Source organism: Rattus norvegicus, chromosome 2 (assembly GCF_036323735.1).
Source record: "Rattus norvegicus strain BN/NHsdMcwi chromosome 2, GRCr8, whole genome shotgun sequence".
Lineage (NCBI taxonomy): Eukaryota > Metazoa > Chordata > Mammalia > Rodentia > Muridae > Rattus > Rattus norvegicus.
In genome coordinates, this window is record NC_086020.1 from 155635479 (window position 1) to 155661262 (window position 25784).

At 37.0% G+C, this 25784-nt stretch overlaps 1 protein-coding gene and 1 non-coding gene across 4 annotated transcripts in view; both read right to left on the minus strand.

Moving 5' to 3' along the window:
• Positions 1–200: 200 nt before the first annotated feature.
• Positions 201–25784, minus strand: part of Kpna4 (karyopherin subunit alpha 4) — a 55378-nt gene continuing 29794 nt past the window's right edge. The window contains exons 6-17 of one of the 3 annotated variants that reach the window (NM_001014793.1): positions 22921–23016; positions 21993–22078; positions 20371–20457; positions 18698–18867; positions 18567–18611; positions 16122–16253; positions 11905–12033; positions 10332–10436; positions 7427–7498; positions 5427–5589; positions 3060–3154; positions 201–746 (exon numbers count right to left, since the gene is read on the minus strand). In NM_001014793.1, coding sequence (NP_001014793.1) covers positions 648–746; positions 3060–3154; positions 5427–5589; positions 7427–7498; positions 10332–10436; positions 11905–12033; positions 16122–16253; positions 18567–18611; positions 18698–18867; positions 20371–20457; positions 21993–22078; positions 22921–23016 — 1279 coding nt within the window. In that variant the 3' untranslated portion in view covers positions 201–647. Of the gene's footprint in view, positions 747–3059; positions 3155–4459; positions 5157–5426; positions 5590–7426; positions 7499–10331; positions 10437–11904; positions 12034–16121; positions 16254–18566; positions 18612–18697; positions 18868–20370; positions 20458–21992; positions 22079–22920; positions 23017–25784 lie in introns of those variants that run through there. The other 2 variants (XR_010063626.1, XM_039102632.2) reach the window with 2 other exon arrangements.
• On the minus strand, positions 11350–11676 carry Scarna7 (small Cajal body-specific RNA 7). The gene has a single exon (XR_005501725.1). It is a non-coding gene; the product is annotated as a small Cajal body-specific RNA 7 (non-coding RNA).

Here is a 25784-nt window from a genome sequence, read left to right on the forward strand (position 1 = left end):
GTCCAGTGTACATTAACACTTGGGATCTCACTTTGATGATCTACTAGGTTTGTTATCAGCCCCCTGAAGGCAAATCAAGCTTGCATGCGTCCACATACAGCACCACAACCATACTCTCTTACACAGTCACTCCAGGACTAGGAGTCTGCTTCATGCGTGAAGAGCCCTAGATTTGAAAGATGAACCTGGCTCTTTCTCTACCACGGAGCCAGACATTCATTCAACACTGTTCATTCATACACTGCTTCACAGCGAGGCCTGGGCTCATTTTCCTTGACTTATATGGGCATCGCTTTTATGCTTACAAGGCTTGATGATGATGGCATTTCACTTCTCAATTGATAGAGTAAGTCAATGCTCCGTCTCAGGCACCGAAGTGACCTGTAGCCCTTTACTCTCAACCTAAATAAGCATTTGTGTCACGCTTTCCTTACATTGCCACTCATTCTCACTCGCACCCACTCGCCACCTTGACTCATTTGGGCATTTTCTGTGATTCCAAATGAAATCTTCACATTTTCTCTCCCGATTTAATGCAGCAGCAGATCCCATGAGCCAAGCTTGATGGATCAAACCTTTTTATATATATGTGTATATATATATATATTTCTCGGTGCTGCATTGTACCTAACTTCCACAACATCTCTCTAAAACTGGAACCCCTCTGTTGGTACATTGGTAGATGAATTGAAACCAAATGTTCCACCTTGAACTGACTCTGGAACAAGGCTAGGATCTTCATCAATCTGAAGGAAAAGAGGAAAAAACAATGAGATGATTAGTCTTAAAGTATAAAAAACCTGAATCACAGTAATAGTCCCATTATTCTCTAAAAAGATAGACCACATCTAAGTGATGAGTGTCTGCCAAGAATGTACTACCATCCTAACACCTGTAAACTCCTTCCTTAAGGGCTGTGAAGAAACAAGAATATACATGATGGACACCTTATGAAATAGAACACTGGAGCCGGCCTCAGACTCTAAATGCGAGGGTAAATACTGGTACTCACTGTAACTCCTCTTATATCTAAGACAGTGTAAGGAAGTATACTCTCTTATACTTGGGAGGCGTGGTGGCACATGCACTGACCTCGGCACTTGGGAAGGGAAAGCGAAGAACTACCTGTGAGTTTCATCTACACGGGGAGTTCTAGGTCATCCAGTGATACACAATATAAGAACCTGCCTCAAAAAGCACAACCCGAATCTTCAAACAAACAAACATGTATTAGCAGGAGTAAATGCACTCTTTATACTTTTAGAACTGTGTAACTCTGCTATTCCTAACTACAACTTAGGACTTCCAAATTGAATATTTGGGTGGTGGTGGCACAGGCCTTTAATCCCAGTATTTGGGAGGCAGTGGCAAGTGGATCTCTGTGAATTGGAGGACAGCCTGGTCTACAAGCACAAGTTACAGGACAGCGAGAACTGTTATACAAAGAAACCCAGTCTTGAAAAACAAAAACAAAACAAACAAAAGGGGACATGATTAAGACCATCTTTCCTTGAGAGTATGTTTTGTCTGGATCTTATTTATGATGTATTTAACTGCATATTTAAATAAGATTTGTGTCGACATCCTTTTTCTATTTGTTTGGGTTTTAGAAACCAGTGGGTCCACCACAAGAGTAGTAAGTGCTCTTAACTGCCGAGTGAACTCTCCAGGCTGGTTTTCTCTATTTGCTTGGTTGCATCCATCCATCCATCCATCCATCCATCCATCCATCCATCCATCCACCCACCCACCCACCCACCATCTATCATGTGGGGGCATATGCCACATGGGATACATGTGGAGGTCAGGGGACAACTTGGGAGAGTTGGGGTGCTCTCCTTCCATCACATAGGATGGTTCTGGGTACTGAATTTAGATTGTCAGCCTTTACTCTATGAGTCCCCTTGTTAGTCCTATGGTCTAATAGCCTATGATTTTCTTTTTCTAATGCTTTATTCTTTTTAGTAATGTGGAAATGTGTTATGAAACTAGAGTTCTTAAAAATTTTGGTTATTTACATGGGCATTTTGCCTGCATGTATGTCTGTGAATCACAGGGGTAGCTGGTACTCAGGAAAGCAAGAAGGCGGCTTTGGATTCCCTGGAATTAGAGCTACAGATGGTTGTGAGCCACCAAGTAGGAGCTGGTAATTGACCCTGGGTTCTCTGGAAGAGAAGCCGGGCCTCTTAACATCTTCCTCCCAGTGCATTTCTCCAGCCCTGAAACTTGTATCTTGAAAAGTTGAAAACATAATTCATATAGAGTGTAGTGGTGTGTGCCTTACACCCAAAAGGAGCACTTGGAAGGCTAGATAGGAAGACTGCTCCAAGTTCAAAGGACAGTCAGGCATATACAGCAAAACATTTTTTAATAAAACCCAACCAAATAAACAATCCTTTACTTACAATTGTTATTTGGTGGTACTATGAATAAATGTAACTTTGTAACATTCCACATCATATTGTATATACCGTTCATTTTCATGATTTACTGTGCTCATCTTGTTTCGTCATCTTATTTGATTTTAACCACCAACAAAATTACACTTGAACATATGGATTAAGGGGTTACTGTAGGTTATACTAGTACTACTAGTTTTGTTTGCTTGACTTTTGATTTCTTTTTTGAGGCAGAGTTTCACATAGTCCAGGCTGGCCTTGAAATCACTACATAGCCAAGAACACCCTTCAATTCATTTCCTAGTCTTTCTTCTGCATTAGCTCTGAAGTGGTGGAATTATAGTTGAGTGCCATTATGCTTGGTATCACTATTTTCTGTTTCGTTTATAGACATACTATTACCAATTTAAATGCGTGAGAACTGGAAAGAAATCAGCTTATCCAGTGCAACAAAAATTCTTATTGTTTTGTTCTTGAGTTAATGTCCTAACCAGATTTAAAAATACTAAAATTTGTTTTCAAAGACAGTAATATTATTGTCACATACCTATTAAGACTTCTATTGAAAAAATTTTTATATATACATCCTAGTTTACTATATTCTTTCATTCAGATTTGCTTAGCATATAAAACTAAGAAAATGATAAACATATTAAGTACATCATCTGAAGAGAAGAACTGGTCAATGATCTCATAGGCCAATTTGTAGATGTCCTCATTTTCATGATTCTGAAGTTGTTCAATTTTCTCCAGTCCTGCAAGAAATTTTATGAAGTGAACAATAGCAATTAATGTGTTGCTAGAAGTTACAGTAACTTTGAAACACATAATGCAATCTCTGTACTATAAAATTTCTGGGTTATCGTCTTTAGGGGTCATTTCACTGATGAGCTTATACTGAGATTTCATGCACATAGAGACCACCTTAAAGAGACCGACAATCTGAGCAACAGTATATAAATATGCCAATTAATAGTGTGACATCTATTAGGTAAATTACAGACCAATGGGCACAAAAAGTGTAAAATTACTTTTGATTATTAAAAATAGATAAGTACATATTCTTTCTAGCATCTGCCCAGCCTTTTAATATCTATGAAAAAGAAACTGAAGATACAGGCAATAAGTACAATGATTCTGTGAGCTTACTAAAAACAATCAAGCCGAAGATAGTATTTCAGGGAAAGGAAAACTGAACCTTAGGATGTCTATCAAGTCATAGGCAGGGCGTTAAAAAGCACATACACACTAAGCTTACTAAGATGTTTACAGAGGGATACTTTAAAAGACTACTGAAATGAAAAGTTACTTTTCCTTATGAAGTTTTCTTCCTCTACTCAGTCTTTGGATAGAGGAAGTTATCTTGGTAGCTTGTAATTACTCATTCTTTTTTGTTGTTTCTTTTCTTAAAAACTTTAGTTACTTCATAGGACTTTATATACTACTTAAAATCTATTATCTGTTATCTTTCCTACTGTTCAGTTTAATAAAAACAAAATTCAAATGCCTAAATAATTCCATAAGAACAGTTACAGATTTCAAAACTCAAAACTATCTGACCAGTTATTACTTGCCTTCTTCATTTAAACTTTTCATCTGCAATTTTTTTTCTCAAAAATCAACAAAAGTTTGCTTCCCTTTCCCTCAATCTAATCTCAAACACCTCACATAATCATTCAGGAGTCCTAGTGTTTTCCTGCTGTCTACATCATCACTGCCTTCATTTATTGTAGCCTGCTTACTGTGTACTCTGCTAGTCTTTCTGTCTCCTGTCTCCAAAAGCCCCATGGATCAGACATCCACTTGAACATATCCACTAAAAAAAAAAAAAAAAAAAAAAAAAAAATGTACCAAAGGCCTGCCATTCTTTATGGTAGACCCTACTGAAACTTATAAAACACATACTCCTTACCATCAGTGAAGCAAGTAATGCTCAAAACCTTTTCTATCTTAATATATTAAATTATTCTACTCACTAAAATAATTTTTATCAATTTTTCTTACTAATTAGTTTCCCTATTTCCTATGTCCTCTTTCTACTTTGATGATTATTACACTACTTTTGTTCTATTTGTCATGTTAGCAATTTTAATATTCTTATGCCATTAATCTGTTTCAATTTTTTCTTCATTTTTTTTCAGGGGTGGATAGAGACATACTGGGGCTTCAAACATACTTTAATAAGCATTGTACAGTGCTTACAGAGCTGTATGCCAGTGTCCTAATACCTATTCCTTATTGCAACAGTCTTCCAAACCTAGGCTTCTCACTTAAGTTTTTATAGGTTCTCTTACTCTAGGCTTATTCAGGTGGACATTTACATTTTGTTCCACATCCACAACTGGCACAATTTTTTGGCCTAAAGATTAACTTTAAGAGTTAAAAAGTACTGTGTTGTTCACATTCTAGGTGGTTCTGGACCAAAGCAAGATTTGGTAACTATTGTCCTATAGAATAAATAAGTATGTGCTGTTCAAGAAAACTCCTGACTTCCCAACATCTCATCACTGGCTGCTTTTCAAGCTTCAACTCAAGGCAGTTGCCATCCCATATTCTGTGATTCAGCAATACTGAATTATTTATAATTTGCTGAATGCTAATTCTCACCTCAGACTTTGCTCATGTTGTTATCTCTGCCTGGAACACCTTTCATCCCTTTTTACTTTATTAATCCTTATTCATCTCTCACAATCCAGCTCAGGTGCCACTTCCTGCTTCTTCCAGGATGGATTAGGTATCCCATTTTGTTGTACATTTCTATTAGGGTAATTAGCACATTAAATCAGTTCATATTTCTCTTTAAGTCTAAACTACATGCCTTGCGGGGCTGTTTTGTTTACCACTGTCTTCCTACTACTTTAGTATGGTGTTTTTATTATATGGCAACAATTCAGTTACTTAAGAATATACAGAAGGCTAAACAGGGCTGTACACATAGAATATAGCATACTTTATTTTTATTTGATTATCTAAGACAGAAAAATATGGAAACACTATATTAATCAGAAAATAAAGGTAGCTACTTACCACCACATTCTTCTATGAGATTGGCTATGGTTTCCGCTTGATCTTCAGCCATTTTTAATATATTACTTAGTCCATCAAGCACTACTTGCACGACTTGTGCATCTTTTACAGTCAGCAAATTGCAAAAAGGTGGAATAACATTTTGTTGGATGAGATAGGCGACCTGAAAAATAAGGGTACCATAAAATAGGGGTCAATTGCCAACTTTTTAAAATTAAAATATGTTGACTTCTAAACTCTGAGTATGAAAACATGAACTCATTTCTCCCATGTTAGACTACAATAAACAATATTCTTTTTTTTTATACCCAAGATCTTTTCTCTTTTAAGAAATTATTAAATCACCTAAGAGGATGACTGACATTTTTTTTTTTAAATTTATTCATTTATTATGTATAAGTACACTGTAGCTGTCTTCAGACACACCAGAAGAGGGCATCGGATCTCTTTACAGATGGTTGTGAGCCACCATGTGGTTGCTGGGAATTGAACTCAGGACCTCTGGAAGAGCAGTCGGGGCTCTTAACCGCTGAGCCATCTCTCCAGACCCCCCCCCCTTTTTTTTTTAAAGATTTATTTATTTATTATATATAAGTACACTGTAGCTGTCTTCAGATACACCAGAAGAGGGCATCAGATCTCTTTACAGATGGTTGTGAGCCACCATGTGGTTGCTGGGAATTGAACTCATGACCTCTGGAAGAGCAGTCGGGTGCTCTTAACCGCTGAGCCAGCCCTAAAGGATTTTTTTTTTTTTTTTTTTGTTCTTTTTTTCAGAGCTGGGGACTGAACCCAGGGCCTTGCGCTTCCTAGGCAAGCGCTCTACCACTGAGCTAAATCCCCAACCCCGACATTTTTTAAATACTATGATTGCTCAAGTAACAACACTATCTGCTATCTCTGAGGTGTTTTGACATTCTCAAGAAAAAAGAGAGGCTATTTTGCAATGCAACAGAGGAAGACATCAGGTGCACTAATTTGTCACTCTACACTTTATTCCCTTGGGATGGGGTCCTCATTAAATCTGGAGCTGAAAGATACTGTCTTGTCCCAGTGTCTGCTCCCTGCACCCTCATGCTCAGTGCTGGAGTAATATACCCTATTACAAGGCACTTGGGGTCTAAAATTAGGGTGTAGAAGTATTCTTACCCACAAAACTATCTTCACAACCTCCATGTTTACATTTAAATAGAGATTTTTTAAAATGAATTATCAGTTGCCAATTGGCTCTTTATTTCCCTTCTTACCTGCTCTATGGACAAGATGAGACCCTTGTACCAGGGTTGCTCTCCACGTGTATAATTTACATTACCCTTTGGATGTCTCCTTGCATTTACACCTATGCTCCTCGCATTCGTCACCCTGCTTCCTAGTCCCAGCTCTGTGACTGGAGTGTACTGTCTCCTTTGTTTTGGTGTTAGTGAATTTATTTGTAGTTGCTCATTTGTTCAGATTCTCGAATGTAGTTTCTTTTTGCTATATTAATTTTAAAAGTCGTTATTTCTCAATACTATTTAAATAAAAAACAACAAACCAACCCTCACTTGGTCTTACTCTAGATGAGAAGACTCTTGCATGGAGTCTGGGAATCTGAGTTAGTGGGCAGCAGTACTGTGCCTGGCACACGTGAAACTCTAGGTTTGATGCCCAGCACTGTAACTGTTATAAAAACATGTCTCCTAGGAAGTATGGGTAAAGGAAGTTAAGGAGATATTTTTACGTATATATATATATATTAAAGAAAAAAAAATCACACACCAGAGTTTGGAGGCAGAGCTGAGATACAGAATACAGGCTGTGGCTCAATCTTCAGCATGTGTTTGTATGCGTACATGGATACACAAATACACACACAAACAGCAAATACAACCTAAAACCAAAACCAATCTACAAAATATAATAGCCGATCTTTTAAATAATGAGTCACCGAAATATAAAGGTATAATTACCTATACTGTTATTTTTACTGGTTTTGTTAAATAATTAAAAGTTCAACTTACTTGGTCTTTCCTCCCACTAATTGTTAAGTTACTTATGGCCCAAGCAGCTTCTTTCTGAGTGCCAAAATCTCCCTTAAAAACAAAAGAATATGAGAATACAGGGTAAATTTGAAAAGATAATTTCTGAAATTTTTTTTTTAGCTGTTTATTTCCAAGTTTCTTTGGCGGTATGTTATATATATGTACAATTTTTATTTACTGATAAGTCATGAACAACCAATCTATTTTGAAGAAATAAAAATTACTTTGTTTATTCTCCTGGGTGTGTGACTTAACATTATGATTCAATATCAGAATAAATAAAAGTTGAATGCAATTTCATTAAAAAAGTACAAATTGAAAACATTTAAAAAGGGACATATAGAATTTAATAATCTTACCTTCAAGATTTTACCAGCGAACTAATTTAAAACATGGTAATAATGCACACCTTCCTACATATGGCTTCAGCACAGTAACAAACAAAAATTAAGCTCAGTTAATATTCTCAACAGGTACAAAATACAGAAAATCCTCAAAATGAAACAATAACCCAAGCAATTAAATTCAAGACTAGAAGCCTAGAAAGAATGCTTTATTAAGAAAAAACACTTATAAGAAACCTACATTAAAATGGAAATGAGGCATAGTATCAGATTGAGGATCTTTGAGGCAGATAATGGTGTAAATGGGTACAATCCTTAGAGCGGTAAAAGGGAATTATGCAGGAGCATTTTGCTATTTACCCAGTCATACTAACTTGGGGGAAAATGGTCAGTCTCCACAGCTAGTCCAGGATACCCTTAAAGTCCATACTGTACTGCGTCTGCCTTAAAAGTACTGGGATGATATTACCATACCTCAGAAGCTATTCCTTAAAGTATATTCTTTAAATGTACATATTATACAAGTATAAAAGTATATATTACTATACATATATTTATGTGTTATATATTTTAAATAACATTTATATAATATATATTTTATATAAATCTAAATTAGTTATTTAGAAGTTGTAGATAAAATGTAACACTAATAAATATTATATATCATTTTAGATAAATCTAAATATACACATAGACATAGAGTGTAATTGAAGTTATAGCACTTGGGGTGATAGATTATGTAGCAAAAACCCCAGTACCTTGCATGAAATATCCGAGTTATTGGTCAGAGGGGTTCAAGAGACTACTCAAACAATGTAGGCTACTCCTTTTGCCCTTGATTGTCTCTTAGTGACTGAAGCCTCTATTTCTGATGGTACTTTACACATCTGGACAGAAGACTAGGAAGATTCAAGCTAGATCTAACCTAAAAGCATCCTTCCTGTGGTTTAGCTTCCAGACTAGTAGAGAGCATGAAAGCTGCCAAAGGAAGGGAAGCGATCAACAGTCCATCCAGCCATGTGATACCTATAAATCACAACAATGACCAGCATGGTTAGACATCACTAAATGTGCAATAAATGGTACTCGTATATTAGCAGTAACCAATAGCTATCTAACTGGACTTAAGACCTGCTAACACAAGGGAAATCATATGCTTGGTACTAGAAACCTAGTCAGCTACCCAAGACTCACAGTAAGGTGATTGATCTTAGAAGAAATCCTACTACTGCTACTTTTCTGGACCAGTATAATCCTAATTGCATCTTAAAACCTACTCTTATGTCCACAGATAAATGCAGCTCTCACACACCTCATCAAAGCTTTTCTTCACAGCATAACAAAACAACAAATGGGCTTAACACAGAGATAACAGATCATGGAGTGTCTAGCTCCAACAGAGAGGGGTGGAAAGACTGTAAGAGTGTAAGAGGCAGAGGACCTCTGTTGTGAGGTTGTGCCTCCGAGAAAAAGCAGGGAAGCTATACCCATTATATGGCAGCCTGATTACAATTCTAAGTTATAACAGTATCCTTATATTGTTATATCTTATATTGCCTTATATATGGCAAAAGGTTGACATCTAACAGTGTCCCATCCCTAGACAAAGAACTACAGAAAATTATTCTAAATTAGAGACAACTTTCCTAATAATTGGGTGACCAATACAAAAGGTCAGCCCTGAAATTATATACATTCAAGTAGCAAAAATGGACTCACCATGCTGTACTTAACTATTTATGCATTTCTACATGTAACAATCAAAGCAAGAGGTCATCAGTGTGATGGCAAAGGGGAGTATGGGAGGAATTGGAGAGTATATAGAGGTTAGGAGGCAAAAAAAAGGGGAAGTCATGTAAGTACATTTTAATTTAAAAGGATAAAAAGAAAAAGAAAAGCCAAAGAACTGTGGCCAATACACAAAGAATGGGAGAATTAAAAAGTCACCATTTTGCTACTCCCAAGCAACAACAATGACTATCTGAAAACAAAGTCTTTTTTTCCAAATCTTAAAGAGCATAAGGAATAATATGACATTCAGGAGCATGCTCTCTGGCCACTGGATTCTGGGCAAGTGATTTGTTCAAGCAATAGTTCCATCTGACAAATGGGGATAACCCCTGACTTCGACACTACTCTGTGAAGAAGAGGCTCTTCCTTTGTTCTATCTGGATCCCAGGGATACAACTCAGGTCCCTAGGCACTGGCAATTACGTTTTTACCTCCTGAGCTATCTTGCTGGTTCAGCTTTGTCATATGAGAAGTAATAAGATTTACACAATGCTTATAACAATATGACAGCATTTGTTATTGGTAAGGATACTACTTGTTTTAACTCAAAGCAATGGCTATCTTGTTAGAGTAATGACAAGAAAGGGACAGTTTTCAGATAGAAACATTTGTACCATATACTACTGTTGGGTTCAAACACCAGTACCAGGCACATTTGACTGTAATTTCCATGCCATTGTATAGTGTCTTGTTAAACAGAATAGTACTTACCATATAATACTGCCTTACTACGATACATGTTTTCTTACCTTATCCAAAAGGTGTATTATCATTGGTACAAGATTGGCATCAATTACTGCCTGAACCTGCTGTTGATTTCCTGCGGTGATGTTGGAGAGGAACCACACTGCTTCCTGTGGAACAAGATCCTTTCAATATTTCTCATTAAAAAATAAAACACATATCTAAACTATGAAAAAGTAAATAGCTAGTGTCACAATTATTTTATTATTAAATGAGTTCTGTAATAAAAATCTTAAGAGTTTAATTCTACCTCACCTCTGTATCTAAAAAAAAAAATCTATCTGATTAAAATTGTGACTCTGGCTAACCTAAAACTCCTAGAAATCCACCCGTCTCTGTTTCCCAACTGCTATCATGCCTAGTCCTCCACAGTTAATTTTATGTATCAAATATATAATTTACAAACTACATAATATCATTCCCTATTTTCTTTGAACCAATCACTACTGGCTTCTAATTCAAGTCACAATGAGCTAACCCATTTAAGGAATTTTACAGGCAATGTTGTTTGGAAGCAGGATGACTCAAGAAGCTTGGCTGACCAAATACCAAGGAAGACATTATAAACTATACACCCTACAACTACTGCATATGAAATTCAACCTCCTTTTCTCAAATAATATGCTTTACTCTTTCTATTCTCTCTACTCTACCTTAAGAATCCCATCCTAGTATATAAATCTCAATTAGCTATGATAATGAAGACATCAGAAATGCAACTGGATTCTTTTAGCATTCTTATTTATAATAGTCATTGCACCAGTTGTTGGCTTGCTTGATTGGTTTACTTAAATGATCTTTGAATACTGCCCTTAACACCACGAAGATGCTGTGCTATTGCTAGAATGATAATGGTCACAAGTTTCAAAGGTAATAAATGCATTACTAAAACCTGTTTAGTAATCAGTAACAATATCAACTACAAATATTTCACATCCATGGAAAACAATATTAGAATTTACCAAATTTAAATTCACCAATATACTAATTAGCATAGTGAACACTAGCATATACCAGACTCTTTTGGATCAGATCACAGGACATTTAATGATCCTGTTAGAGAGTTTAGGGTGCTGGGCTACTTAGGTGAGCTGTTTTTGGGTTATAATCATTGGCGATGTTGTTATCAACAACCCATGTTATTTCTACAACAGCCTCAGATGCACTCCAATATCAGCATCACCATTCAGTGCCCCCTTTCATAGCCACCACACACACACACACATGCATGCACGCACTTACACTAATAAGTACCAAGGAAACAGTAAACTAGGAGAATTACTACATGTATTAAAACTGTCCACTCATAGCAACATTCGACACCCAGATATCTCTATTTCATCATTTCCAAGAGAGCCAAAAATACAGTTTATTGGTGATAGTGTAGCTCATGTGCTTAGTATGCCAAAGGTTCTAGGTTTGAATCCAGAAACCCATGACCGTATTATAAAGAATAAAATATCTTCTCTTGAGGCCTATAATATCTTATAGTAAAAAGTCAGTGTTATTAAGACATTCCTTAGAACTCAATTCCACAAACAAAAAGTACCATTTTATTAATATTTTAAAAATACTCACCTTATTAATTTTCTCTTTGGGATGAGTGAGGAGTGCTGGGAAGTGTGAGAGAGCATCACAGTTTAAAACTACTTGTGTTTGCTCATCAGTTCCAGTGACAATGTTGCCCACAGCTCGCAGTGCAGCAGTCTGAAACAGGAGATGCAATGAGATGTTTGATATTAAGAACTCTTATCAACCAGTGTCAGGCAATCTGGGACAGATTCAGTTGCTCATACAGTTCTTTCACTGCAACTAACCTATCCTTTCTGAGCACTGTATTTCAGGTACTGACCTAGGAACAACAGTGGAAATATGAAATATATAAATTCTAGGCCTTATGTAGCTTAAGTTATTTCAACAGAATTGATATCAATAAAAGGGCAATTACATTATAATTACTACCACGAAGAAATACTATTCAGCTATTAAAAACAAGGACATCATGAAATTTGAAGGCAAATGGATGGAATTAGAAAATATTATCCCGAGAGAGGTAACCCAGACCCAGAAAGACACATGGGTATGTGCTCACTAATAAATGGATATTAGCCATAATGTATAGGATAGCCATGCTACAATCCACAGACCCAAAGAAACTAAGTAATAAGAGGGACCCAAGGGAAGACTGATGAATCTCACTCAGAAGGTGAAACAAAATAGTTACCATCAGAGATGGATGGAGGGAGGGACTGGATGAAAGACGGAATGGTGACGGAATGGTGACGGAGGATCGGGTACAGGGAGAGTCAGGGAAAGAGGACCAAAGACCTGGGATGGGGGAGGCTCTAGGGAGTCTATGAGGATGACTCTAGCTGACTCTTAGCAGTGGGGGATGTGGAGTCTCAAGCACTCTCCTCCGGTAGCCAGGTGGGACTTCCAGTAGAGGGAGGGGAACATCAACCCATTCATAAAACCTTCAACCCAGTATGTGTCCTGTCTACACAATATGCAGGGATAAAGCAGGAGCAGAGATTGAGGAATGGCAAACCAATGACTGTCCCAACTTAAGACCCATTCCAAGTGAGAGAGCCAACTCCTGATAGTATTAATGATATTCTGCTATGCTTGTAGACAGGAACCCCATGTCTTCTGAGAGGCTTCATCCAGCAGCGGATGAAAACATGCAGAGACCCATCATGTGGTAGAGCTCTGGAGTCTTATGGGAGAGTCAGGGATAGAAGTGAGTAAACCAAAAGGGCCAAGAACACCACAAGAAGACCTACAAAGCCAACTAACCTGGTCCCATGGGGGATCAGAGACTGAATCATCTTCACATGGGTCACCTAACAATTGGAGCAAGGTGTGTGTGTGTGTGTGTGTGTGTGTGTGTGTGTGTGTGTGTGTGTGTGTGTCCTGTCATTGGATCCCCTTCTCCTAACTGTAGTGCCCATTTGGGTCTCAGTGGGAGAGGATGTGCCTACTCCTGCTGGGACTGGATGTCCTAGGGTGGGGTGGTATCCATAGGAGGCTTCAGAGGAGGTAATGGGGAGAGATTTATAAAAGTGGAACTGGGAGGAGAGGAGGGAGAGGGCTGTGATTGGGATATAAAGTGAATAAGTAAATTAATATAAAAAAAGCAAGTAGTAATTTTTATGTTCAGTTAATTTTCTTATCCTCTAATTTTTCTAATTTTGTTATACAATCTTATTCTTTCAAGAGTTGACAATTTAGTACTTACTAGCTCAATCCCAGGTCCCACAAATTGCTACCATCATCTCTATGTTTATTAATGTGTATATTCTGTCTATATCTTATACAAACAGAAACAAGTCACAGCACTTGGTGGTACTTGTCTCTTTTTATAGCCAAGTACAAATTGGTTAGCTTTAGTAACAGTTTGCTTCCATTTTGGGGCTATTATGAATAATGCTGCTACAGGCATTTGTATTAAGATTTCTGAGTGGACCAGTGTATCTCCACAATCTTGAATGCACAGAACAGGAGGAATATTGTCACACAGTACTCTGTGTCTCACTTTTAAGGACTGTATACTCTAATGCTGCCATAGCAATGTGACCCTTCTTTGTCCACATTGCTGTCTTTTAATTGTAGTCATTCTCAATGTGAACAGTTGTCTAGTTCAACTCACATTTCCTTAATAACTACAGTTTTGGGGCATCTTTTTTCAGGTGCTCATTGACCATTTTTATGTCTTTCTTAGAAAATTGCAAATCTTTTAGCCACTTTTTTGTTCTTTGTTTTGGTATTTATTTTTTTAATGTGTTAGGTTTTCTGCCTGCATGCAGGTCTGTGTACCACATGCATGCCTTGTACCTGAGGAAGCCAGAAGGAAGGATTGGATTCCCTTGAACTGGAGCTACAAACAACTGAGAGCTACCACAAGAGTGCTCAGAGTCAAATCTGGGCTGTCTGGGAGAGCAGTTAGTATTCTTAGTTGCTGAGCCATTTCCCCCATCCTAGGTTTTTAAAACGTCTTAATTTTTGAAGAAGTCAGATAAATGAAATAATATGCCAAACGAGATAATAATTATGTCTAAATTTTAGGGGGAGTAGGGATACAGATTAAGCCTACACGACATGAGAAGCTTAAGAAAACATCTGTTACTGATAAAGTACAGAGCATTAACTTTCTCTGAAGACTGCCTCAAAGACAACTCCTAGCCCTATACTAAAAGCCATAATTCTAAGGCCAGTATTAAGACTAAGGAAGTACTGTGTGAGTTTTTGGTGTGTGTGTGCAATACAACTAAAGTAGTGTTTGAGTTCTGGTGTGTGTGTAGGCACATATGTGCGTGTGTGCATGCATGCGCGCAGTTTCATGTAGCTCAGGCTAGCTGTGTGATCTTCCTTCTATCTCCATTTTGAAAGTGCTGGGATCATGGGACTGTACTACCAGATCCTGGGTAAAGTAAAAACAAAGTAAAACCAACAAAAATAAAAATAGCAAACTTATCACTTGTAAATTTGGGTTTTGCTCAGCAGATCAGAGTTCTTGCTAAATCAAATCCTCAGAAACCTTGTTAAAGAGCCAGTCAAGTTCATGTGTCCACTTGTATCCCTAGTATAGTGGGGATGCTGACAGCACACCCAGTGTCCTCTTCTGGCTTCTGGGTGCATACTTGCTGCGTGTGTGTGTGTGTGTGTGTGTGTGTGTGTGTGTGTGTGTACATAAATCATACATATACACAAAAGATGCAAATTTAATAATAAACATGTAACAAAGATATTTACAATAAATCATACATTTAAATAACTAGCATTGGTCAAATCTTTCTAAATTAGCCGTTTCTATTTTTTTGATTTTTGATACAGGGTTCCTCTGTATAGTCCTAGCTATACTGGAACTCTGAAGACCAGGCTGGCCTTGAACTGAAGAGATCCATCCTCCTCTGCCTCCCAAGTGCTGAGATTAAAGGGGGACTTTTTCTTTAGTTTGCATACACATGTATAATGAGCTTGAAATCATGTGTTTTCCTCTGTTGTTTTCCTTTTATATAATTATTATTTTGAGGCATGGTCTCTCACTGAGCTTGGAGTAACTGAACTACCAGGATCCCCCTGTGCCACCTCAGTCCTGGGCTTACAGGCACAAATTGCCACATCAGCTTTTATGTAGGTGCTGAGGATCTGAACTGGGCCTTTTTTTCTTTTATTCCCTTTAAGCTTCATTGTTGATTCTAACGTCCAGCAAAGGGCAAGAAAGGTAACTTAGGCTATAGCTTTCCTTAATACAACTGCTCAGTTGACTTTAGATCATTCTAGGATTAAAGACCACTTTTACCTTAAAAAATGCAGGGAAGGCTTTCTGGTTCTGCTTTAGCCCTGCAGTTTGACCATCACTGTGTTTGAGTGTGCATGCACGTGCCAAGTACGCTTATGTGGATGTGGTACAGTAGAGGCTGAACTTCGTACAAGTGAGGCAAGTGCTGCACAACTGAGTGGGGGCGAAGGAACGGAAAAAGAAAACAAGAATGGTTTCAGATGCCACCCAAGGTGCTACACTAATTATACTTCTTGGTATTGAAAATCAGTTCTTCACAGTAGTGTCTCCCTGTCTGGTAGGGAAGGGCAGTTCTTAATAAACTACAGTAGTTTTATCTCGATTTCTCCACCTTTAAAACTAAAATAACTCACCTTTTCCCATCAAGGACACATTACATTGTTAGGTGAATAGTATGCTTTAATTAAAAAAAAAAAAAAACAAAACTGTTCATCTTTGAATGCCATGCTTAAAGCATGGTGAGAAAAACCCAATTTAATCAAAATAAACCTACCTGAACTTTAACTTCCTGGTGGCTGAGTAGCGGAACCAAATGAGGAACTATTCCAGAGTCTATTACCATCTGTATCTGCTCATTGCCAGCATCCGTAAGGTAAGATAGGGCCCAGACAGTATCTACCAGTATCTAATAAGTAAAAGAAAAGTTCAAGTATTTCAATATTTTCTCGTTGTAATATTTCCTTTTGATTTTTCTTGGGGAGGGGCATAGGATTTTGAAACAGGGTTTCTGTGTGCAGCTCTAGTTGTCGTGGAACTTGCTCTGTAGACCAGGCTGGCCCCAAACATAGAGATCTACCTGCCTCTGCCTTCTGAATGCTGGGATTAAAGACATGAGCTACCATATTCGGCAATTTTAATAATTCTTAACCATAACATGAGATCTTTCTCTTCTTCCTTCAACTCACTAGAGAACATCAATCTCTATTCTATAGCTGTGTTTAAGATGTGTAAGTTATAGTCCAAGTCCCTTATCAGTATCTAATCCTAATTCAGCAAACTACACATGCAAACTATACAGCATATTAAATAGAAAACCAACCAACCAACCACAGATAAAGATCAAGGTAAGAAATATATAAAAAACAGTAACTCCTGAAAAAATAATTACTTCATATCACTGCTACTATGGGGGAAGAGGGGTTTTGATTAATTTATAATAATGCGAGTCATGTGTTTGATCCTTCTTTGTATTCTAAACCCTACTTCAAACCATGGCCAAAGGACAGTAGGGTAAAAAGACAGTAAAAGGTGATATATAAATAACACAATTGTTTATAAAAAAAACTCCCTCAGGAATAGCAACTATATCTGGAACTCCAAAACCCTTTGAACTCTGTATCAAAAAAAAGAAGTTTAAAACCTTTTCAATTCCTAACCAATATTATGATTAAGACACTAAAGAGACTGTAAAAGGGAAACAGCAGGGTTGGGGATTTAGCTCAGCGGTACAGCACTTGCCTAGCAAGCTCAAGGCCCTGGGTTCGGTCCCCAGCTCAAAAAAAAAAAAAAAGAAAAAAAAAAAAAAGAAAAAAAAAGGGGGGGGGGAACAGCACAGCATAGCTCCTTTAGAAATTTAAGAAAGCAGTTGAGCATGGTAGTGCATGCCTATAACTGCTCTCGGGAAACAAGGAAGGAAGAACAGAGTGTGAAGCCTTCCTTAGTTACATACTGAATAGGGTCAGGGTGGAGGCATTCAAAAAAGTTCTAAAGATACACACATTTTTTTTCCTCAAAGAAAAAGAAGCCAACAAACAGCCAACCATGGTGGTGCACATGGCAGCTTTAGGCAAAAGGATTTTGACAGAGGACAGCCTGGGCCATATACTAAGACCCTGTCTTGATAAGCAAAACAGAATACCAAATAAAAGAATTTTTACAAAGTGGTATTAACATATGTAAAACAATTACATTTTAATTTACAAATAAGGATCTTTGTCTAGAGTTTCATCATAGGCTAAAATTCAAGCTGTTTGCTCTTGACTATACATAAAACTTGATACACTCGTGACTATATATAAAATCTTGATACACTCTTGACTATACATAAAACTTGATAGACTCTTTGAAAGTTCAATGTTAAACAAGTACCTAGATCCAAATTCCTCAAATCCAACATGAACTCTTACATATTTGTACCTGATCAAATTGATAAGTTTTCTAATTATAACAATATAATTTCTTTTTTTATTTCTTTGAGGGCTGATTTAAGAGTGAACAGTTCTAACTTATGAAGGCTATACATATAGTAAATGTTATTTAGTAAATGATATAGTATTTGTGAAAGTCCTAAAAAGAAAAATTCAAACAAGAAATTAATATTCAAGCCCAATTAAAAGCAAAACACTGAAGCACAAGCTCATCTTGTGGTGGACAAACAAGAGGTAGGTAAACGAATGGAAAGAAAAACAAAGTTGTTTGATATTTCAATAGTTACCAAGTTGCGAATCTTTGAAAAATAGAACACTGAAATTTGTATTTAATCAAAGAACTTTGCTATAACAGGAGAAATAAGAATGAAAAAGGAACAACAGGTTTTCATAGTTTGATATATATATGTATGAATTAGTATTTAAGCTAAATATTCATTTATGCTTCAAAATATAAAAATACAGCCATGTGTATATATTCTCAAAAGCCAGACTACCAGAGGGGGTTAACCATAAACGTCATGAACAATCAATCATGATAATGAGAGATGACTAACTGCATCTTTATAACAGTTTGATTCCTCACTGAAGCTACAGAAACAGAGAAAATGTAAACAGAACAAATATGTACCTCAATTCTTGAAGTGGTAAAGGATGAGAGAATACAATTACACATTGTTTTCAGTTCTTTCCTATATCACAGTGGGAGTCCAATACACATACATACATATATATATATACATACATACATGCATACATACATTAATATACAAAGAGAAGAATTTACTCACATTTACATCTGTGTGATGAATTAATACACAAAGAGCTGGAAGAATCTGAGGAAAGAAATATGTACAACTTAAACATACACTGATTAAAAGAAAAAACACATAATGGTATTTATTTTTTTTCTTTTGTTTACCTCCTGAATTGTCTCCATTGGTGGTGGTGGGTCCTTGTGGCGACATAAGTTGACCATGACCCAGGTAACATTTCTTAAGAATGTTATAGGAATAGATGGACTTATGAATGAAAGCAGAGGTTTTACAACTCCAAGGCTTATCACATAATCTCTACACTGAGGTCCATCACCTGTAGAAAGGATTAATTTAATAAGATGAATCAACACTAAGCTTTCCAGAAAACAAAGTATTGGGTACAATGATGCAGCTACTATTAGTTTTTCTTTAGTTTTATATAACATATTAGGAATTTAACTGGTAGACATTCTAGGTCTTTGAGCCAAGAGAATCAATATAATATTACTCCTGTCTGTGTCTTTATAAGCTGCTCACTTATAGGCTGTGCGATTCAGCAGTCCAAGAATTCTTTCAAATACCTTGAGCAGACATGTTGTTACCTCAATGATTTGTTCAGTTTAACAAGCTTTCAAATTAATACAATATATGTCTAAATAACTACTGAGGAAATGAATACAGAATTTATATTTATGTTATGATTTGGTAGGGCCTAGTGTGATGGAGATCGGTTTAGCTTCATAAGGAGTTCAAAAGTCAGCCTAGGACACGAGACCCACTATCAAAAGCAAAACTAAACAATCCTCAAGAAGAAAAACTTGCTTGCATTACAACATCTGGTGATGTATTTGATTTAATTCCAAAATGCAAATAATTTTATAGTTGGGGGTTGTGGTGGTTTAAATATGTTTGGCCCAGGGAGTGGCACTATTAGGAGGTGTGGCCTTGTTAGAGTAGGTATAGCCTTATTGGAGGAAGTGTGTCACTGTGGGGCTGGGCAAAGAGATCCTCCTCCTAACTGTGTGAGAGTCAGTTTTCTCCTAGTGGCCTTTAGATGAAGATGTAAAACTCTCAGCTCCTGCACCATGCCTGACTGGATGCTGTCATGCTCCTACCTTGATAATGGACTGAATCTCTGAACCTGCGAGCCAGCCCCAATTGATTGTTGTCCTTACAAGAGTTGTCTTGGTCATGGTGTCTGTTCACAGCAGTAAAACCCTTACTAAGACAGTAGCCATAACAACACGAGGGTCAAAGCATTAGGAAGGTTGAGAACAACTAATTTAACAGCTTCATACCTAAAGCTTGATACAAGAATAAAGGAGGGAGGCACCTAGCTATGCAACATCATTTCTAAAAGCAGTGTGCTCTATACTAGTAAGTTCACAGAGCACGCTGCTCACAAAAACCTCCAAGCATTAACATTTTCAAGTAGGACCTAAAAGGGGCAATAAATCAGAAGAATGCTAAATACTTAGATGCAAATAATTGCAGTGGCAAATACTTATAATCTTTAAATTTAAGAGGCTGAGGCAGGAAAAGTGCTCAGCATTCAATGTAACCTGGCCTACAGTCAGCCAGGGAGAGACATAGCAAGACAATGTCTCAAAACAAACAAACAATACCCTCCAGGTAAGAACAATAAAGACTCTGTGACAAGTGTTTAGGGCTGTTGAGATGGCTTGGTGAGTAAAGGTGCTTGCTAACACCCTTAGTTCAATACCCAGAACACACATGGAAGGAAGATGCCATCTGTCTCAAGTTTTTCTCTAATCTTTACATGTGTGCTGCAATACACATGTAAACATGCACACATGGTATGTAGTTTCATACAAACCTATAATATTTCCCAATGCCCACACTGCCTGTTCACAGACATTCTGATGGGGTGAATGCAGAAGCCTCAGGAAAAGTGGGACAGCATCTGAAAGAGTAAATGAAGTGGCAATTAAAGATGAAGAAAATATAAGGCCCTTCTTTTTTTTTTTTTTTGACAGAGCATAATACAAATCATCAAAACTATTTTAAAATATCACTTTGTTAAATGAATTTTGTTATTGAAATAACTGACAGGAAAACTACCATCAAGGTAATTTGTAACATATAAACAATTCCAAACTAAATTCCATATTTTAAACAATTAAAACTTGGACTCAATTACATTTGCTTGTTTGTCATTAGAGAATGAACCCAGGGCAGTCTACAAATTGTCCTCAGATTCTACCATTGCACTATGGCCCTAGCTCAGACTGAAGCCCAATTTCAAGAATCATTCCTTAGAGTGTTACCTTCAAAATCAGTAAAAAAAAAACAAACAAAAAAAAAAATCTGACTTTTCAGGTAATTTTTTTAAATACATTTATTTAGATAGAGTGTATGAGTGTGTGTATTGGTGTGTATGGCTGTGTATGTGGGTATATGTATGTAAGTGTGAATATGTGGCATGTGTATGTATATCTCTGTGTATGTATGTGGCATATAGATATGTATGGCTAAGTATTGCGTACATGTACTATAGAGGTATGTATGTGGTGTGTATGGATCAGTATTGTGTATGGGTATCTGTGTGTGTGGTATATATTGCTGTGTATATTGTATATGGTGTTTATGTGTGTATAAGCCAGAGGACAAGTTGCAAAAATCAGTTCTCTCCTTTGATCATGTGGTCCCAGGGAGTAGACTCAGGTCATAAGGCTTGGCAGCAGGTACTTTCCCTGCTCAGCCATCTTTCCTGCCTTGCTTATGAAACTTTTGGATAAGAAATTTAAATCAGGGCTAGAGAGATGGCTTGAGATGGCTCAGCAGTTAAAGCACTGACTGCTCTTCTAGAGGTCCCAAGTTCAATTCCCAGCAACCACATGGTGGCTCACAACCATCTGTAATGGGATCTGATCCCACTTTCTGGTGTGTCTGAAGACAGCTACAGTATACTCGTCATATATATAAAATAAATAAATAAAATCTTTAAAAAAAGAGAGAGAAGAAAAAAACATGATATGATTCATTAGGCTATTGATTGTCAGGGAACATTGAGTTCTTCAGTCAGAAAGTAATTCTGTTGCTTAAGTGGAAGATAAAACACAAAAATAGGTTTCTACATATCTGAGCAGACTAACATTGCACTTCTGACTTGACTCTTCTTCTTGACTCTTGACTTGTCTTTGGACAGTACTCTGAAGAACACTACATAATTTATATTATGTAGATTAATTATGGTCATAATAAAAAATATCTCCTTTATCTCATTAGTTTGGATACTAAACAGAGCAATGATAAAAAATCCAAAGTCAAGTTGAAACATCTGCACTTGGGGAGTCGGTGAAAGTTGTCTCCTCCTCCTATGCTAGCCTCTTAAGTGTTGGAATTAAAAGCATGTGCCACCATGTCTGGCCAAAACAGTTTATTTTTTACCAATGAAAAGAAAAAAAAAAATTACAATTTTGTTAATTAGCAACTTACTGGACTGAACCACTGCTTGCGTCTGTTCAGACGTTCCAGATGCAATGTTTGTCAAAGCCCATGCAGCTTCAAACTGTAAAGAAGGACTACCAAAGAACAAGTGACTTTTAAACCATACATCTCATATCACCTACATGTCTACCAACTATTCCTTCTCTCTAGTATTTGAAATGTCTTTCCAGCCTTAAAAACATAACCCAATTATTCCATTCTGAAAGTCAGACTTCCTTACTTAGATATTTACTTTTATATTATTCCTTAGTTTTCAACTACTTATCATGCCAGTTTTCAAAGTTTACAAGTTAAAAATAATTTTCAAATTTGTTTTTGGTTCTTACCTTGATTTTAACTTTCAATTCTATCCCACAACCTTTTCCTTTCTTTTTTAAAGAAAATCTCTCTTGAGCTAGAGAGATGGCTCAGCAGTTAAGGGCACTGGCTGCTCTTCCCGAGGTCCTGAGTTCAAATCCCAGCAACCACATGGTGGCTCACAACCACCTGTAATGGGATGCCCTGTTTTGGTGTGTCTGAAAACAGCAACAGTGTACATATATACATATACAAATTTTGTTAATTGGCAACACACATATGTATATATATATACATACATATAAATAATTAATTAAGTAAGTAAGTCCTATTTAAGAAAAGAAAACCTCTCCCTACAAAGCCCAGGCAGGCCTTGAGTTGAGGCTTTCTAACTTCTCAGATCACACACATATATCACTATACTTGTTTGGTTTCTGAAACAGGGTTTCTAGTGTCCAGAATTGCCACTGAACTCATTATGTTTAGCCAAGTATCACTGTGGACTTCTAAACCTCTTACCTCCACTTTTTGAGTCTTTTCCCTTTAAAGATTAAACTAGAAATTTTACCCTTTCTAAGGAACACACTGAAATTGAAAATAATAATAATTATATACTTACTTGTCATCTCTTTCAAGACAATGAACTAAAATAGGCAATATTCCAGATTTTATTAAGTCATCAATTGGTGGATTTCGATCACTGGATAAAAGCTTCCTGTAAGATAGATACCACTTGTAAAACTTAGTGACATGTATTACAATTAAATTCAAACTGGATATAGACATTGTAAATCTGAAGAGATGGCATAAGTATTCTTGGAAAGCTACTTATACTTTATACAATATTTTCTCTAATCATGAAGATCAACTAATAAATTAAATTTACAAATAACTAGAAAAATAGAGTAGAAACTTTGCTACTTTTATTAGCATAACACTACTCTCTCACCACAGTTCTGAATAGGGCAACTATAAAAGACACCTCCTGTCTCTCAAATAGAAAAATAGGCACCAAGCTTTTATTTTTTCTTGTTTAAGTTCCATAAAAACACTTTATCTTATCTTCCTCGGTATCTTCAGCATGTCTTTTGAGTATTTTTTTATATTTCTGTATTTACTCCTTTTTAAGTTGCTGTATAATATTGTTATAATAATTATGTTTCATAATTAATAGTGAGTGTATAGACTAGGATGAATTGAACACTATGATCACTTTAAACATAGCACATTCTGTGCGTGTTTGTTTGTATTTGTTTGTTTGCTTCTTAAACATAGTTTCTCACTATGTAGTCCCAGATGTCCTGGAGTTCACTATGTAGACCAGGCTGGCCTCAAGCTCACTACTCTGCCTCCTGGGTGCTGGAATTAAAGGAGTGTGCCACTGTGCTAAGCACAACTAAAAATTTTTATGTGCAATGTTCATAGATCATTTTAAACTCAGAAAAAAAGTTAGACACACTCAACAAAACATTAACTCTGCTAAAAATGAAATTAATAGGTTTTCAAAATAACCAAAATTATGCATACTGGGGCATATAAAAGACAAGGGTCAAAGGGTGGTATGTTTAAAGCGATCACAGTGTTTGTCTCATCCTACTCTATACACTACTATCATGAAAACCAAACAGTACTTTTTATCTCAGGACCTTTAAAAAAGAAATAAATATAGCAATCCAAGAAAATACTCAGAAGATATTGAGGAAAAACAAGATAAAGTCTGTTCTCATGGGATCTACAGAGTAAAAATAAAAGATTCGTGCCCATTTTCCTATGTGAGAAAGTGCAGGTTTAATTGTACGAAGTATCCTAACAGAAATCTTTTCCTTACTGGAACTTGCTGTACAACTATGTAACAATGTGGCTTAAGAAAGTCTAGTTAGGCTGGAGAGATGGCTCAGTGGTTAAGAGCACTGACAGTTCTCTTGAGGTCCTGAGCTCACTTCCCAGCAACCAAATGGTGGCTCACAACCATCTGTAATGAGATCTAATGCCCTCTTCTGTGTATCTCACATATATAAAATCCTTAAAAAAAAAAAAAAAAAAAAAAAGTCTAGTCAGAACACCATCCTATTATTTATTATCTTAGGAATATGAAACTCCTTATCTTACCTTTCAACTGCTCCATGAGGTGGCTTCATTTACCTGACTCTAAGCCTGGTTTCCATGTGACCTCATCTCTAAGCACTTCGTATTCTAATCTCCTCACTATGAATGGCTTGCCAGTATTTTTATCACTATTTCAGACTGTACAGGTTCCTTACCACCTCTCAATGCTAACAGTATGTATCACGGCATAATCCCACACTGGCTGCTGGGTGCCACTACTTTTAAATAGCTATTTTCTAGTACATTCTAAAAAATTACTATTACTTTCTTTTTTTAAAAGACAGGTTCTCATACATCTAAGACTAGCCTCAAACTCCCTATGTGGTTAAGGATGATCATAAATTTCTGTTCCTCCCACCTCCACCTTCCAAGAACTGTGACTACAGGTATGTGATAATATACTAGTTTTATGCAGAGCTGGGTATTAAACAGGACTCTGTACATACTTGGCCAGCATTCTACCATCTGCACTATATCCCCAGGCCAGAATCTAAACTTCTCAAAGAAAAAAAATACATCACACTTTGCTAGTAGGACATCTGGAACTGGCCCCAAAACTACAAACTTGTTTTCATAGTGTGGGAACATACAGTGTCTGTCACTGGGGGGCGGGGTGGGGAGGCAGAGGAAAATAGACACCAATGGTTGTAATTAGTGCTGGATTCAGCATGGGACACGGCAGGAAAGATGTACCCACTGGTGCAATGGTAGCCTGACTGTTAACAAAGGTAATCAACTGCTTTCTAATTGAATCTGAGTCCTATTCCACAGAAGGGAATTCATACCAGGTACTGTAAACATGGTCAAAAGTCTATGGTTAGGAAGTTGATAGGCCTCAGAGGAAACTTCCTACAATTGTCATTTGGCTAAATTATCATGCCGCCAAATTGTGTTCTATATGTTTATACACATAGATTTGTGTTTGGTCAGAGTAGGGGTTTTGTTGTTTGTTTGTTTTTTCCTGTAATGGTTAATACAGAGACTTGAAACTGTCCAAAAGTATTGAGAGTGACTGTTAAGTGTTCAGCCCAAAATGGGGCATCCACATCTACATGCTATCCCTTCTAGGATCAGAGAGCATCACAGAAGTAAGTAGAGAAAGTATGTATGTAAGAGCTGAAGGACCAAGACACTGCTGTGAAATGCTGTCCTCAAGATGGAACACTGTCATGGCGCTCATGAACTCAAAACAGCTACGGTTAAAAGAGCAAGCCTCCAGCACAGATGAGGGGGCTCAGCAGGTCTCACTCCTAGTTAAGGAGTTGGTGGCAGCTGATGGCTACTGAGAGACAGTCATTTCTTTGGAGGGGTGGCCATTGGTAGGTTATCCAAGTCCTAGTGGATGGCCCCACACCCATGAGTATACGGAATGGGAAG